We start from the raw sequence: 15,802 nt of genomic DNA, 5'->3' as shown, positions 1-15,802 counted from the left end.
TATACACTAATGCCCCAGTGTGGAGCTGGGCTCATCTCAGACCCACCATGAGATGCCACGGTCCCTGGAGCCAGGCCAGGAGGGCTCACGGCCTGCTCTCTGCTGGCTGGGGGTGCCTGGGACTCAGTTGCCCTCAGGGACCTGCAGGGCCTGTCCCTCTAAAAGGATTCTTCAGCAGTGAGGGGCCCCACGGCCCCTCTTGAGGGCTGCAGCAGGAAGGGAGGACTCCCTGGGGGCACGCCTGGGCTCTGGGCTGAGGCCTACAGGGCCTGTGTCTGGGGCAGAGGCTGAAACGGCTGTTGGCTGCAAGGTCTCCAGAACAAGGAGCAGAAGTAGCTTCTCTGGGGCCTGAATATGGAACTCCAGAGGCTGTAGCAGCCTGAAGAGGCCACTTGCCCTCCTCCTCCTCCTTGGGAGAGCCCCAAGCCTGGGCTCTAGGACTGCTGGCCCCTCTGCCACGGAGCTGCCCAGCCCTAGCTGTTTCTCCTATGGGCCAAAGGGCTGAGGACGCCAATGGGACCTGCTCTGGCTGGAGAGATCCATGTTCTGGCTGACTCTGCAGGGCTCCCATGGAGGGCAGATGGCCTGGGGCAGGAGTGGAAACGGGGTGTCTCCCCCAGGGCCTCTCGCTGCAGTCTTGCCCTCCTCCCCTCTCTGGGAACCACCCTAGGAAACCCTGCTTTCAGCCGGAGGGTGGACAAGAAGCTGACCACGCTGGGGATGGAATACCCACTGATCTGGGGATCTGGGGCTTCAGCTCTCCCCTGTGAACCTGGTTTCGGAGTCCCAGGCCTCGTGGGGAAGCCTGGATCCCACCTGGAGGCAGCCCCATCGAGAAGGTATCTTATTCCTCTCCTGGGGGGTGGTGAGTTCCAGGTAAAGGCACCTTCGCTCCTGGACATGGGGGCCCTTTGGGGCCAGGACAGCCTGGAGTGAACCCCATGGTGAACTGGCACTGTCCCCGCCCTGAGTCCCCACTCAGCAGCACCAGCCACAGAGGCTGCCGTGGGTGGGCTCTGTTCTGGCCACAATGCCTGTGGTGCTTAGTCTCATGGTGCCTGCTCTAGGGGGTGATGGCACCCCTGTGCCCTGCATCCACTACTTCTAGGGGGACCCAGGGCTGGCAGAGGCTCATGCGGGGGCAGCAAGCAGAGAGCGTCCAGGCTGAGGGTCCAGCAGCTGTCCCACTTTTTGGCCACTTCCGTGATCTATGACAAGGTGCCCAATCTCTCTGATTCTCAAATGCCTCATCTATAAACAGGGGTGACGGTGGTGCCCCCACAGGAGGCAGCGGAGGGCAGCGATGATTGCCCCCTATTGACTGAGCAACTGTGGAGCTTCTGGAGCCTGTTTCCTCCGAGGTGAAGTGCGGTGTGCGGTGGAGGCTCACTGCCAGCCAGGAGCCAGCACCAGAGGCGGCCGGCGGCATGGTCACTGCTACTGGTGCTCAGGGAGGTCCAGGCAGAGCTGGAATCCAGCTCCTCAGACTCCGAATCCAGGGTCCCCCCAAGGAGCTCAACTCCTAGAACTCAGGCCCAAACATCTTCCTGTTCCAGTGATTTGGGAGCCCCGGCCTGCACTGCCACCCTGTCCTGTGGTCTCCAAGGCCCCAGGTTCCCCGTCTCCCTGAAACCGTGCTCTTGCCCCCACAGGCTTGGTCTGTGCTGCCAGCGTGGGCCAGGAAGGACCCCCCGCTGCCTCCACCCAAGCAAGCTGGGCTTGGCAGCCAAACAGCCCGGCCTGGCAATGGCAGCCATGCGGGGACACACCCCCACTTCACTGGAGCTCGGAAAGCAGTCATTAAGCATTTTAGAGGACAAGGGCACAAAGAAAAACACTCATTAGAATCAGAAATAGTTTCCAAATGAGCCATACAGATTCTGCAGGGAAGTCTGGCCTGGAATGGGGGCCTGGTCCCCTGAGGGGGCAGGCAGAGAATGCAGAGAAGGATGGAAGGTGGAGGACCTGGAGAAAGGGGCACACAGGAGGTCAGGGGGCCCTGAACCTCTGCTGCCTACCCCTCGAAACCATCAGAAAATCCCAAACAGGAGGGACTGCTCTGTCTGGCTCACCCCTTCATGCCACCTCCACCTCACGAGGCTCAGGGCCCAGTGGCTGCAGTGATACCCACATCAGGCAGTAGGGGCAGAGGCCAAGGCATCAGGAGAACGGAGCACTGCCCGCTCCTCCCCTGCCTGCTGGGTGACCTGGGCCTGGCCCTGCTCTCGCTGGGTCTCAGAGACCCTTCTAGAAAATGCACTGGGCGGGCTCAGGGGAGCCTGAAGACCCTGTCAGCTGTGACACACAGAGCCCCCAGCAATGCTGAGGATGTGTGCCACCAGCAGAGGGGAAGAGATGGCCTCCTCCAGGTCATGGCTCTGGCCCTGCCCAGCTGGAGTGGACTGAGCTCAGGTCATCTGGTCCCTCCCCAGCTGTCCTGGTGACCTCACATGGTGCCCGCTGGTCATGCCAATGGTTTCATGCATCTGTGGGCCAAACGGGCTTTAGTGCCCTGCCTGTGAGAGGCTTCCTGCCTGTCTCCTTGCTCATAGCCCAATAGAATATTTGTCAGCAATGAAGAGATGGGGAGGGAGGGAGAACAGGACAAACAGAAAGGCAGAAAGAGACAGAGAGCCTGAAAGACAGACAGACACAAACAGAGAGGTTAGCACCCTTTCCTGAAAGCCCAGCTACTCAGAAGCTTACGTGCCAAGTCAACTCGGGCCCTCCTCTGTAAGTCTTGGCACCAACCCTGAGCGCCAGGCCCCGAGTCTGCGAGGCCTGCCCATTCCTGCTCCGGGGTGCACAGATCACCACAGCAGAACATGGCTCTCCCAAATGCTGGCTCCTGCCCTGCGGTGGCTGTGGCTCTGTGCTGGGCACTCAGGGGAGACAGGAACGCATGTGTCTCCCTCGGGGAATTAACTAGTTGGAGAGGAAAACCCAGGCCAACGTAGGCAGACATGCCCACTAAGTGCGAAGTGGCCTTGGGTAACATCAGCTGGAGCATCTCAGAGGGCAGGAGTGAGTTCGCGGTGGGCTGGCAGGAGGCAGCCACTGAACTGAGGCTACAAAGGTGGGGCAGTGGGTGCTGTTCCTTGGAGAAAGTCTCCTTTTTCCAGAAGCACCTCTTCCTTCCCTTCCTCCCTCCCTCCTTCCTCCAATGCCCTTACCTTTCTAGAAGGCTCACCCCCTGCAGGGGACTGAGAGAGCATAGTCAGCCCATCACTCCCTTTCCTAGTGCCTCCTGCATTCAGAGGACCAGGCTGGCTCGGGGCTGGCATCTGAGCAGCCTCCTTCCTCAGCTCCCACCATGGGCGCTGTCCTGACACCTTGGACCCCACCTAATCCTTTTTCTTGGTAATTGGTGTCAGAGACAAACTTGAGCCAATTTCCATCTGAGCCAGTATCTCATGGCTTCTTTCCTATTTAACATCAGAGAAATTAAGCCTGGCCACGCCGTCATTATCCTGGTGGTGTAATTAGCACCAGAACAAATTGCCCTGAGCGGCACCGGCTGCCGCATTGGCTCTGGGCTCCGAGCAGGACGTGCGTTGTGCTCATTGCTTTGGCCTTAGCTCCTTAACCTCCTCCTGCCCCGCACAGACCCGGGGAGCAGGAGCCCCCACACCTGTGTTCACTCCCTCTTTGTGATCTGATCACAGAAATAAGTCTGATGCTGGAGGACACAGAGGAGAGGGACGGGGAGGGATGGCTCCCCCGGGCTCAGGTAGAGAAGATGAAGAGGCCCCAGCTCGGCCATGAAGAAGCCTGGTCCTGTCATCCCGGCCTTTGGGGAGACTCCGGCTTCCCCACCAGCTGGGAGGTAACAAACCAGACACCCATGAATCAGTCCAGGTATATCTCCAGCATATGGAGGCTGGGACACAGGAGCACCAGTGACGGAGGGCTGGGGCAGAGAGCAGGATCCCTCTCCTCGCCTGGCCCGAGGAGAGGAGCAGGAGCAGCTGAATCTAGGAGGGGCCCGGAATGAGCAGAACGGAGCTTGGGAAGTCAACAGCTCAGACCTCGTGGCTGCCCAATGGTGTCTGATTCCAGGAAAGTAAATTTAGTGGAATTAAAAAGCCACAAGAGCATGATGGAATGAGGGGAGGCAGGCGGCGGCGTGGGCGCAGGAGAAAAGGCCTGGAGGAGCGGGTGGCTGGGCTGCTGGCAGGATGCCAGCTTCCAGGGGCTGCCCCGATAGGAGGGCAATGGCTGAAGAGGTGTTCTGACCAGGGGGCATGAAACCAAAAAAAAGGAAAAGGGCAGAAACCAGACTCATGGGGCTGCAGGCCCAGGAAGGAGTGAACAGGGCTGCAGGCTGCACTGGATAAACGGTGTTTCTTGGGAAGCCAGAGTTTGTCCCTGGGGACTCAGGGACGGGCTATGACTCTGACTCAACCGCCAGAACCCTGGCCTCGGGTGGAACCCCACCCTTCATCGGGTACAGGAGAAGACCCTCTGCCAAGGGGTGGAACACCTTGGGATCAATTCCTAGTAACAAGACCCCGAAAGCCTCATCCCATGACCATGTGACAACTCCCCTTGTCAAGGACACAGGTCTGAGCAGTTAGAAAAGCAGGTGCTAGCACGTCAGCCTCCAAGGGAGGCAGAGCCAGGGAAACTGATGACAGGGTAAGGTATCAGGAAGCAGCCTCTGCAAATCAGCACATCCCTGGACGGTCTCGGGCATCATTGGCTACTGAACTTGCTGAACCACAGACAGCTATTTCTGGGAACTGAGGGAGAACGGAAAGGGTTTGGAGGCTGGGGCTGGGCAGAGCCAATGGATAGAGAGCCTTGTCTAGGCTGAGCCCCGGCCTCCACCTCGAGATGACTCCGGCCCTGTGGGTACCTTCCAGACCAGCTCTCCCGGGACCATCAGCCTCTCTGCACTCCATGGCATGTGTGACTCTTTTCTCCCTGAGCTTGTGTCATAGCGTTGGGCAACTTGCTTCCCCAGCTGCCAGGCCCCTCCAACGACACCCCTGCCGGGTCAGAGAGCTCCTTAAACCAACCATCAAGGCCCAGGGGTTTGCTGTCTTGAACAACAGAAAGTAGAACCATGGTGGGAAAGGCCTCAGGCAGCAACTCCTGGGTAGAGGCAACAGTGAGAACTTGGGGTGACAGAGGCAGGCCATGGGGAATGGGTTCTACCAAGAACAGCTGCAAATCAGAGGATGCATTTTGAAAAGGACCTATGTCTAGTCCGACTGCATGGATCCTTCAGACCTTCCCGCCCACATGGCAGGCAAGACAGCTGGCAGACGACCCCCAGAGGGCAAGAGGCCAGGTGGGCCTCCCGCAGCTACCCGCCCCTGGCTCAGCAACACTGTGCACAGACACCATGGACAGAGATCTGGGCACCAGGCCACTCTCCCACAGAAATGGCCAGCATGCCCAGCCACGACCTGTTCCATCCCTGCCACGGCAGACATCACAAATCGATTACGGAGTGCCTTCCTCCTTTCCCCACAGCTATCCCAATCAATCCAACTGCACCTGGCAACCTCCGGCAGCCTGTTTTCCACACGTGCCTTGTAACTAACCCACGAGAGAAAATGAATTTACAGCTTTCAGTCAACAGGCATTTCAGGGTAGGATACTCGGCCTTCTTTCTTGTCCTCATCAAAAGAACACTGAGGCGCCTTGGCAGCTGGAAGCACCTAGGTTTATTTCCCATCGGTGGGTGAGAGCTACCCCTGCCACCAGGCCTTCTCCCCTTCCTGACACCTGACAACACCAGCCCAGCCACCGAGCTGGCCTCAGAGCCACAACAGCCGAAGTCTCCCTAGGCAAGCTCACCAGGGCTCTCAGCCCGAAACCATGTCGCATGCGGAGCCCCGCACCCTCAGTGCCCTCCACAGACCCTTCCCGAGCACCGGTGACGGAAGAAGAATCCAGTCCCAGCCACCTACCTGAAGGAGCCAGTAGCACCTCCGGTGGAAGGTGGGGATGATGGAGGAATGGACATAGCAGCCGTACAAGCACTAGGGAGAGAGGAAAAACGAGAATTCAGTTGGAAAGAGGGAAGGAAGGAAGGAAGGAAGACGGCGCAACAGAGAAGGAGCAAGAAGGGGCCACAGCCGCCCAGCAGCGGCCCAGGGAGACCGAGGGCACCTCTGTGTCTGGCTCCAGCTCTAACACTAAGGCTCTGGGACAGCACCTACGAAGCCCTGTGGGGACATGCCAGCCGGCAGACTTGATGGGCAGCTGGGGCCTTACCCTCTGGGGGCCACAGAGGCATTGAGAACCCAGGACAGCCAAGGACCAGGGAAATGTACCTACATATGCATTTTCCTGTAATTTTAGGGGCTTGGATTTACTTGGAGTTATTCCTAGAGCCTAGGTTAAGACCCTTTGGGGTACAGGGAAGGGCTGATGGTTACAGAATTCATTGAAACATACATGCTGCAGACCTTTCCTGGCCAGGGGGCCCTGGCTGGTATGAGCCCAACCGGGGGGACAGGGTGGGGTGGCACTTCCCAGGATGGGCCTCTAGAGCTTGTGGGGCCTCTTGTGCATCCCTGCTTGTTGATTCTGCCTGTTTATTCATATATTTGTTAAGTAATCCTGAATCTTTTGCAGATGGATTTGGTTTTGGAAAACAGCCAGAGTCAGGTTGGAGAAGGTGGGTGGAAAGTCAAGGTCAGGAAGGGCAGACTGTGGGTTGGGATAGCTCTCGGGGGCCCATCACCTAGAGCCAGGTGAGCAGAGTTGATGGGTGGGTGAGGTCATCGGGGCTGGCATGTTGGTGAGGAAGGCCGCCCTGCTCTGATTCTCTGGCTCTGCCTGTGTGTGCAGAGCTGGGCACTGGGGGCCAGGCTTGCTGGTGAGGTAGAGAAAGGGGCCTAAGGAGAACCACTGATCAGGTCCCTCTTGCAAACCAGCTGGAGGGTCTGAGTGAGAGGGAGGGGCCCAGCCTTGAGCAGGTCATCAATTTGGAGAGGGAAGTCTCATGGCACCCAGTGATGGGGGCCTCCAAAGCCAGGGGCAAAGTTTTCTTTTTGTGCCTCTGATTCCAGACTGGAATGATCTCCCTTCCATCAGCTTCAGAGTTCCCCTGGCTTCCCACTGCATCTGCTCCAGCAGGGGTGGGGCATAGAGGGGATTAAGGTTCCTCAGAGCCACACAGGACATCCACTAGGTGGGAAAAGGCCTCCCCCACCTCTCCTTGCTCATTTTAATCTCACTGTTGTCCCCCACACCCTTGAACCAGCTCTCCAGAGAAATGCTACCAGTTCCGCATTTAAAGCTTTCACCAGCTATTATTTACACCCCCAAAAAGACCGAGTGCAATTTGGTTGAACTAGGAGTCCACTGGAGCCCTGCCTGTCTGATTAGCAGAGTTGAAAGAGAAATCATTTTGGACTATGGGATTCTGGCTGCAAGAAAATCAGATTTCAATATGTTAGAACTTTTACAGATCACTGTCAGCTGGGACTTAAGCCCTGTATAAACCAAACAAACAAAGCGGAAATTAATTTAAACGATTCCCTTGCAATTCTTCCCCATGAAATGTATTTATTATTAAGAAAGCAATATTCTTTCTTGACTTTTCTGGTTTTCAAGACACGGTGTTTTGTTTTCATTGTTTTGGTTGTTTGATAACTCACTCCTTGCCAAAGGAGACACATGTCTGGACCTTTATTGTAAGTGTTTGGTTGCAATGAACAAGCAACACACCTGTGACATTCATCAGCTCCTTTCCTTTGGAATTTGCATGTTCTCACAGGCAGGTTCATTACTTTGACTCATGCGATGAGCCAAATGGAGGGAGATATCAACGGCTGAGGGATGTTCCTCTCAACCCTTTGAAATAAGAGGTTTCCATCTGCTGTTTCCCCACTCTGTTCCTCTCTAGACTCTGCAATGACTCGCCCTCTTCACCTGTCTTGTTCCCTGTCCGCTACTTTCTCTTGGACTTGAAAAGATGGTGGTTGATTTTCACCATCACTTCCCCTTCGATTGCCTGCCTGTCTGCCTGGACTGGGCTTCTGCATCTCTGAACCCCACACTCAGAGGTGAGCATTTCCCAAACACCAACTGTGTTTCCTCGGTGAACGTACAAAAGAAGAGGAAGGCCCAGGCCCGCTTTACCCCGAAGCCTCCTAACACCTCTCTGCTGACAACCTGGTCTACCCACAACTGCCCCAGAACCATCCGACAAGCAAAATGAAGTTAAGAGTAAAGAAACGCTGCCGTTTCTACATCAAGGCTCATGCATTTGAATCAGAGGAACCCTCGGAGCCTCACTCCAGAACCCAGTTACTCAGATACTCCTCTAACCACTGTGGCAATCCCATGCCTCGGTCTCCTTGGACGAGAAGCGTGGTCCCCGGATGGCGGGAGGGATAGGAAGTACGGCTGGAGGTGGATCCCTGATAGGCAAGGATCATGTCAAACAGTACCAGAGGAGGAAAGAAAAACGCTACACAAAGAGCCCCAGGGACTCAGGAACCCGCGGGCAATGGGACCCCTTCCATGTTGCCTGGCTCAGCACACTGGGCCACCCCCATGGTTAGTTATTTGGTTAATTTTCCCATCTGCCTTCTCAGAATGGGGGCTTCTGAGGGCACGGGGCCTCAGGCTTTTTGAATAAAGATATCCCAGTTCTTCCCACTGGCAGCTCCAGGACATAGGACCCAGGAAAGGACTCCTGGACAGTCAATGTTTAAGTTTTGCCCGTGGCACCCTGAACACTAAGGACTTCTCATACACACTAGAAAACAACTGTGAAAAATGGCTCTCATTGAGGGCTTAAAGGGTTAAGCTTCAGTTGCAAGGAAAGCTGACTTGTGTGGAGTCGTGGTTTGCTGTCCAACTGGGGAAAGTATCTCACAGCAATCTCCTCCTGGTGAGCCGGGGTGGAACCTTGCCAAGAGGTGGAGCCTACCTGGGGTGGGAGATGTGTGACCTGGGCTCCGAGAATCCTTGTCCTGCCAGGCTGTACCACGGGTACAATTTAATCCTTTCTCTCAAGTGGCTGTGTGGGCTGAGAGCTTATGCAACAACGGAACCCTTAGGACGCTCCTTGGACTCCCCGTGCGTATGCACCCTCATCAGTGACTGTCACCGGAAGGGGACATCAGAGGAGGTTGCAAAATCTTTAAGGATGAGCAGGGTTTGCTGAGGGAAGCATAGCGGCAGGAAAAGCAGCTGGTGAAGCACAGGAGATTCCCCCTCCCCTTCCCTTCACCCCTTGGCCCAAACCACCCACGGTGCAGCCCTGACCCCAGGCTCTTGCTGCCACCACCACCCTCACTTTGCAGTCTTTTCACCAGATTCCAGGCCATATGACAAGGTCATTACCAAGTCAACTGGGGATTAATTGCACAATATTCCATGAGGCCATTCCGTGGCGAATCCATTCCTTTTACCCACTAATCAGAAAAGTAATCAAGTTTGTCTGTAGTGATTTGTGTTGTACAAATTCCTGGCGCTTTTTGACCAGGCTCTCAGGGTCCTCTGGGGTTTCCCCAGTTGAGCTTTTCACTAGGGGGAGTCACATTCCGGGGCTCGTGGATAAATCTGCATAAGTGTGAGGTGCACACGCGTGTGGGAGTGTGAGGGAGTGCGTGCCATGGGTTCCCTTGTTTTTGTGTATACACAAAAAGGGAGAGAAAGGAAGCAACTAGGTATTTATAGGAAACCTGGGAGGACGTCAGCCTTCAGATGAAAGCAACCTTTGAATCAGTTATGTTGGGGAATTAAGGCCTGGCAGCTTCCCCTTAACATGGCAGTTGAGCAAGGAAAAATTTTTTCGTAAATATTCAAAATTGCTTTTATGACACTATAGGGCTTGCTTTTTTTTTTTTTTTTTAAATAAAAAAGTAAAGATGAAATTACAGGGGGAACCAACAGCAAACAAGAGCTCCCTTCAGCTCAAAGTCAATGCCTCAAAACAGAAAGTGGCGTTTATGAAGGGAGCACGGCCGCAGAGCGGCCTCAAACGCGGTGAGGGCCCCGCACCAAAGAGTTCTGAAGGCTGGACAGCGATGGCTTTAGTGGCCCAAGAAGGAAGCACCTCGCTTACAGGTTGGGATGTGGTGGGCACCTCCCTTCCCGAACAGCTCTCTACGGCCTCGTCTGATGCAGCACATTCCCACCCAACCCCCGCAACCCCCAGCACCATCTGATTCTCTCTTCCTATCTCTGTACCTGTCTCTCTCTGTCTCTGTCCCTTTGTCTCTGTCTCTTTTTCTGTCTCTATCTTTCTCTATCTCTGTATCTGTCTCATCCTCTTTCTCTCTCTGTCTCTCCCTGTCTCTTGCTCTCTTTCTCAGTCTTTCTCTCTCTCTCCATCTCTACAACTGTCTCGTCCTCTCTCTCCCATTTCCCCCATCTCTGTCTCTCCCCGTCTTTCTCTCTCTGTTTCTGTATCTGTCTCTGTCTCTCCTGCTATCTCTCTCCATCTTTCTCTGTCTCTCCCTGTCTCTGTTTCCCTTGCCTGTTCCTGTCTCTATGTCTGACACACACACACCCTCCATCCCTTTCCTTCCACCTCATGCCCAGACTGGGGGAAGCCGCAGAGGACTCAGCAACCTACCCAAGGCGTCCTGAGCAGAGCGTGCTCAGGGCATAGAGCGCCGGGAAGCTGATAGGGCCTGAAGGTCACAGTGGGCCACAGGGCAGCCCTCCTCATGTCCCTGCTCACGTGAACTCCCTGGCCCCAGGAGGCCTTACGTGCCCACCTACAGGCTCTGCTGCACGCGGTGCCGCTCGCCAGGACAGCCCCCCAGCGCTGCCTCCGCAGACCCCACTCAGCCCGAGTCCAGCTCAGGACCCCTCCAGGAGCCCCTGACCCAGTGGCCTAGCAGCAGACCCTGGGAACACCCATCAGAGCGAGGCAGTGGGTATACGGGCGGAGGGAGGATGTGGACTCTGCCTCGGGTCATTTCACTTTTCACCTCTGCATCCTTGCCTCACCCATCCTGGGGGCTGGGGGACTTCCTGCTAAGAGCCAGATAGCAGATGTGTCCGACTTTGAGAGCTGGGTGGCCTCGGGGGTTACTAGGTCCGTGTCAGGGCAGGGGAGGAGCGGCAGGCGGAATGGGGTGGGGATGCATCCCAATCAAACTACCACGGACACAGAAATCTGAATGTAGATGACTTTCAAGCGTCATGAGTATTCTTTTGGCTATTTTTCAACAATTTAAAAACATGTAAAAACTATTCTTACCTCACAGCTGTTCAAAAATAGGTAGTTAGGCCAGACATGGTGGCTCACGCCTGTAATCCCAGTACTTTGGGAGGCCAATCACCTGAGGTCAGGAGTTCGAGACCAGCCTGGCCAACATGGCAAAACCCCATCTTTACCAAAATTACCAAAATTAGCCGGCACGGTGGCGTGTGCCTGTAGTCTCAGCTACTCAGGAGGCTGAGGCAGAAGAATTGCTTGAACCTGGGAGATGGAGGTTGCAGTGAGTCAAGATTATGCCACTGCACTCCAGCCTGGGCAACAGAGTGAGACTCCATCTCAAAAAGTAAAAAATAAAAATACCAGTTACTTGGGAGGCTGAGGCAGGAGAATTGCTTGAACCCAGGAGGCGGAGGTTGTGGTGAGCCGAGATCACACCATTGCACTCCAGCCTGGGCAACAAGAGTGAAACTCTGTCTCAAAAAATAAAATAAAATAAAACAAAATAAAATAAAATAAAACAAAATAAAATAAAATAAAATAAAATAAATTAAAATAAAATAAATAAAAATAAATAAATAAAAATAGGTAGTGGGCCGGATTTGGCCTATGGAGCATTGCTTGCTGACCTCTGACCTGTCAGGTTGGGACAAGTGTGGATTATATCGTCCTTTAAAAAATTCCCAATTTTAAATCACGGCTAGTGACGTTCGCATAGCAGGCGCTCAGTGTGTGTGATTTCCTGTGCGCCCTTCAGCAGGGCAGGGAAGGGGAGCGTGGCCCAGGCGTACAGGAGATCATGGACTGCATATGTTACAGACACAAGGTAAGCTGGAAAATGTCTTCCCAATTGCACTTCATTTGGGATGTTTGTTTTCTGGTCCTGAGTATGAGCATGCATGGCCCTTTTCCCCTGGAGGAGCAAAATGACCCTAGAACTTCTAGTTGGCCTGCCATGAAGACCTTTTCTGGCGTAGCCCCCTTTTTGCTGTTTTCTTGGGTCCACCTCCCACAAGGAGGCAGGAGAGCCCCAGAGGCCAGGGGCTTGCTGTCGACCTCCCATTCTGGGAAAGTGTGAGGCCAGCATCTAATTTCACGGGTTGCTGGAAAAGACATCCTTGGCGTTGCTCAACAGGTGTCGTTAAAGCTGGGCTATCTTACTTGGCAGCCACTAGTCGCTGCGGCTGTTCGAATTCAAATTTAAATGAAGTAAAATTAAATTGAATCAAAGCCTCAGTTCCTCAGTTGCAGAAGCCATGTTTCAAGTGCTCAACAGCCACATGTGGCTGAGGGCTACCACACTGGACAGCACAGAACGTTCCACGATGGCAGAAAGTTCTACCGATGCTCCCACACTAGAGAACATGGGTTAGGATCCAGTTCAGAGATGTTTGGCAGAGACACTTGGAGCTTGGGACCCCAGGGGCCATGATCTGGGGGAGTCAGGGCTTCAAGGGATGAGGACTTGGGAAGTCAGCATGCTTGAAGGTTGGCACCTGCTGTTCTACCTAGGCAGGCCTGAATCAGCCAGTGAAGATTCCCCAGAGCCCTCTGTGCCTGTGATGGAAAAGCTTGTTCCTCAGCTCGCCTCCCCTCTCTTCCCTAAAACCTTCTCTAATGCAAGGATAATACCCACGGGGCCGCAGACAAAGGTGTTTATGAGCAAATCTCCATCTATAATCCTCTTTCACGACGGTCCCTCTGCTACCTCCTCTGCAAACAGCCCTGCCCCAGTCCTAGCAGCCAGGCCACTGGGAGGGGTCAGAGAGCACCGTTAGGCTGGCTGTGGTGGCCTCCACACCCCCACAGCCCCTGTGGCTGGCCCCGGAGGCTCCACTGGGCCCATCTCTCTGCCGCTGGGGAAGTGGCTGTCTACACAAAGGCAATCAGAGCAAACATAGATTTTTTTGGTGCTTGGTTTATCTCTCTCGCTTGTATCTGATGCACCCATGACAAAGATGAATAGTTTTTAAAATGTGTCTGGGGTATAAAGCTGATGGAAGAAAAACAGCTCATAGAAGGGAAGGGAAAATCCACCTAGAAGATGAGGGTTTAATGCTATCCTCAAGCAATGAGGGGACAGGAGCAGGTGAGATGCAGAACCGGGACCTCGGGGGAGAGGGAGGGCAGTCACAGCCTCCAGAGCGGGGCATCCTGGGCCGGCCGGGCCGTAGCTCAGGCATCCAAGGAACGTGTGGGACCAGATCCCATGTGAGTAACTTTTCACTGCTGTCTGCTCTGTGCCCGCCTTGAGCTCTTGTCCTCCAGCCTCCCCCAGTCTCGTGGAGGAGAGAAAGACAGCATGTACATGCCAGGCAAACACACAAGACCAAATCGAACAGCCCCGTTGCTAAGCGCAGAGTACCGAGGGGGCAGGAGCAGCCCAGAGGATGAAGTGTCCCCTTTTCATTCCGAAGGTGAGCAAAGTCACCTAAGAGGAAGTGACATTTGTGCTGAGCCAAAAAGGGTGAGAGGGAATTGGCCAGGTGGACAACAGGTGGAAAAGGCCTGGCCAGGTGGACAAAAGGGATGCAAAGCAGGGGGGCCGCTACAGGTGAGGATGGCGGGTCCCTCCCCGGCTCTCTCATCTGCGTCCTGCATGCAGGGTGAAGCTGCAAGGGCTGAGTGCGTGACTCCACACACAGTTCTGCAGAATCTCCCCCAGGGGACCCACCATGAGCGGCTGGCAGATGGCCTTGTCTTTGAAGCAAAGGCCCTGTGATTTTATGGTGCTGCCCTTCTCCACTGGTCCAGACTCTGCATTGAAGCAGATTTCCGGGACGGACTCAGGGTTGCTCTGAGAACTGACAGCTCAAGTGCAGACTCAGGACTAGAACTTTGGCTCTGACCCACCCACCATCTCACGTCTCCATTTCTCCTCTCTGAATGCCTTCCCTGCGCTGTTTCTCTCCCACTACAGTCGGGCTGACTTCATATGGCAGGCAGAGTCCCCTTCTTCTGACTGTGACCCAAGAGGCAGGAAAGTCTCTCTCTTCCAGATTTAGGGTGACAACACCAGGGACTTTGACCTACCTAGACTGCAAGCCCAGGACTGTCAGTGGGGTAGGGTGAACCTGAGCAGGGGCCTGCAGCCTGGAGGGCAGATCTGGGAGCAGAAGCAGGGCCTGAGTGTGCTATGCTGATGTCCAACGGCAGGGCTGTGGGGCTCACAGAACGGGGTAAAAATGTGGTTCCTTTCCTGTCAAAGCCTAGATGTCAGGAAGAAGTTGGTGTTCCTCAAAGAGCAGGTGGGAGTGAAAACCTTCCAGCACTTTCCTGAGCTCCCCAATGAGCAGAAGGTACAGCAAGGCACAGGAGGAGGACCAAGCAGCCCTGTTGCTCCCCAGGGCACCCTGAATGCAGATGTAGATCCTGGGAGGCCTTGGCAAGATCCTGCATGGGGCAAGGAGAGGATGACATGGATTCCTCTTGCCCTAGTTCTCTAGTTGCACAACTGTCTTGCACAGAGGCATCTGTGGGGAAGACCAGAGCCTAGACAGGCTCAGCAGTTTGTCTAGGGTCACACGGCTAGGAATAGGCAAGATTCAAACAAGCATCATCTGACCCCAAAGACCTTGCTCCTTCCTCCCCAGCACACCACCCCCTGGTCCTTGCTCAGACACCCATGCCATTGGCTGATAGTCAGGTCTTCTTTGGGACCCGCCTTCGTCCAAGACAATGAGATGAAGTCCCGGAGCTGCTCCCAAGACTGTCCTCACTGAAGGAGTTGGTTTGTATTAATCTAAGATTAGACCAAATGATTCAATTCACATATTGCCTGCAAAAGCACGGTGCCTCAGAACTTGTTAAATAGTGAATTGCTTTAAAACGAGTTTGAGCTAAATGGATTGCAGTCTGATTCAGCCTCCAGGTTTGGGTCACAGCAGAGATTTGGAATATTAGATCATCATTGACCAGGGCTCTAGCCCAGCCTCTTTCCTAAGACAGTCTGCAATGCTGTCTCCCAAAGCAGCTTGTGGCCCTCCCACACTGGGGGACTGAGGCCAGACAGCAACAGGGCCGGCCTGGATCCCCAAACCCTGATGCCTTCAGGTTACGAAGGCAGGTGCCGGCCACAGCTCAGGCCCAGGCTCCCCCAGTGGGACCAGAGGCTCCCCTGAAAACAGCCCCTTAACACTGTACTTTCTTGGGGGACTCCTCTGGGCAGGGGTGGGAAGGCTCCCCGAAATGCATTCTCCCGGGCTCCCTGGGAGAGTGGCCGCCCCTTGGCTTGGCATTCTGGCTGGTTCTGTCCTTCCACAATGTTAAGTCACTCTTTCTGCCATAGTGGACCCAGGAGGATGAGGAAGGGTAGCCCTCCCAGGGACGTCACCACCCTCCTGGAAGGAAGAGTAGTATGAATCCCTCTCTGCAGATGTGGGAACTGCGGCTCAGAGGCATCAATGCCTTCCTTGGCAGAGGTCACAGGGGCACGACAAAGCTAGAATTGGAACTCCAGTCCCCTGGTCAGCAAAGCTTAAAGGAGTTCAACCCCATCTCCCTTGTCAGAAGCCCTGGTGCACACCCTGGAGGGACACAGGGGACCAGGTGGCCCAGTCTGGCCATGAAGTTTGGCTCCTTCGAGATGGAGGCGATTGAAGAGCAGATAGAAACCAGGAAGGGCAGCAAACCTCAAAAAGCTGGTGACCCGCCACCCCC

At 54.8% G+C, this 15,802-nt stretch overlaps 1 protein-coding gene across 1 annotated transcript in view; it reads right to left on the bottom strand.

The window, feature by feature from the left end:
* The window catches only part of CAMTA1 (calmodulin binding transcription activator 1), a 1,080,371-nt gene that overhangs the window by 338,257 nt on the left and 726,312 nt on the right, over positions 1-15,802 (bottom strand). Inside the window, exon 8 of the mRNA XM_011981621.1 lies at positions 5,922-5,993. Within this exon, the coding sequence (XP_011837011.1) occupies positions 5,922-5,993 (72 nt within the window). The remainder of the gene's footprint in view (positions 1-5,921; positions 5,994-15,802) is intronic.

Source organism: Mandrillus leucophaeus, unplaced genomic scaffold, assembly GCF_000951045.1.
Source record: "Mandrillus leucophaeus isolate KB7577 unplaced genomic scaffold, Mleu.le_1.0 Scaffold105, whole genome shotgun sequence".
In the NCBI taxonomy this organism is placed as follows: domain Eukaryota; kingdom Metazoa; phylum Chordata; class Mammalia; order Primates; family Cercopithecidae; genus Mandrillus; species Mandrillus leucophaeus.
Note: the sequence above shows the minus strand (reverse complement) of the source record. Positions and strands in the feature narration are given on the sequence as shown.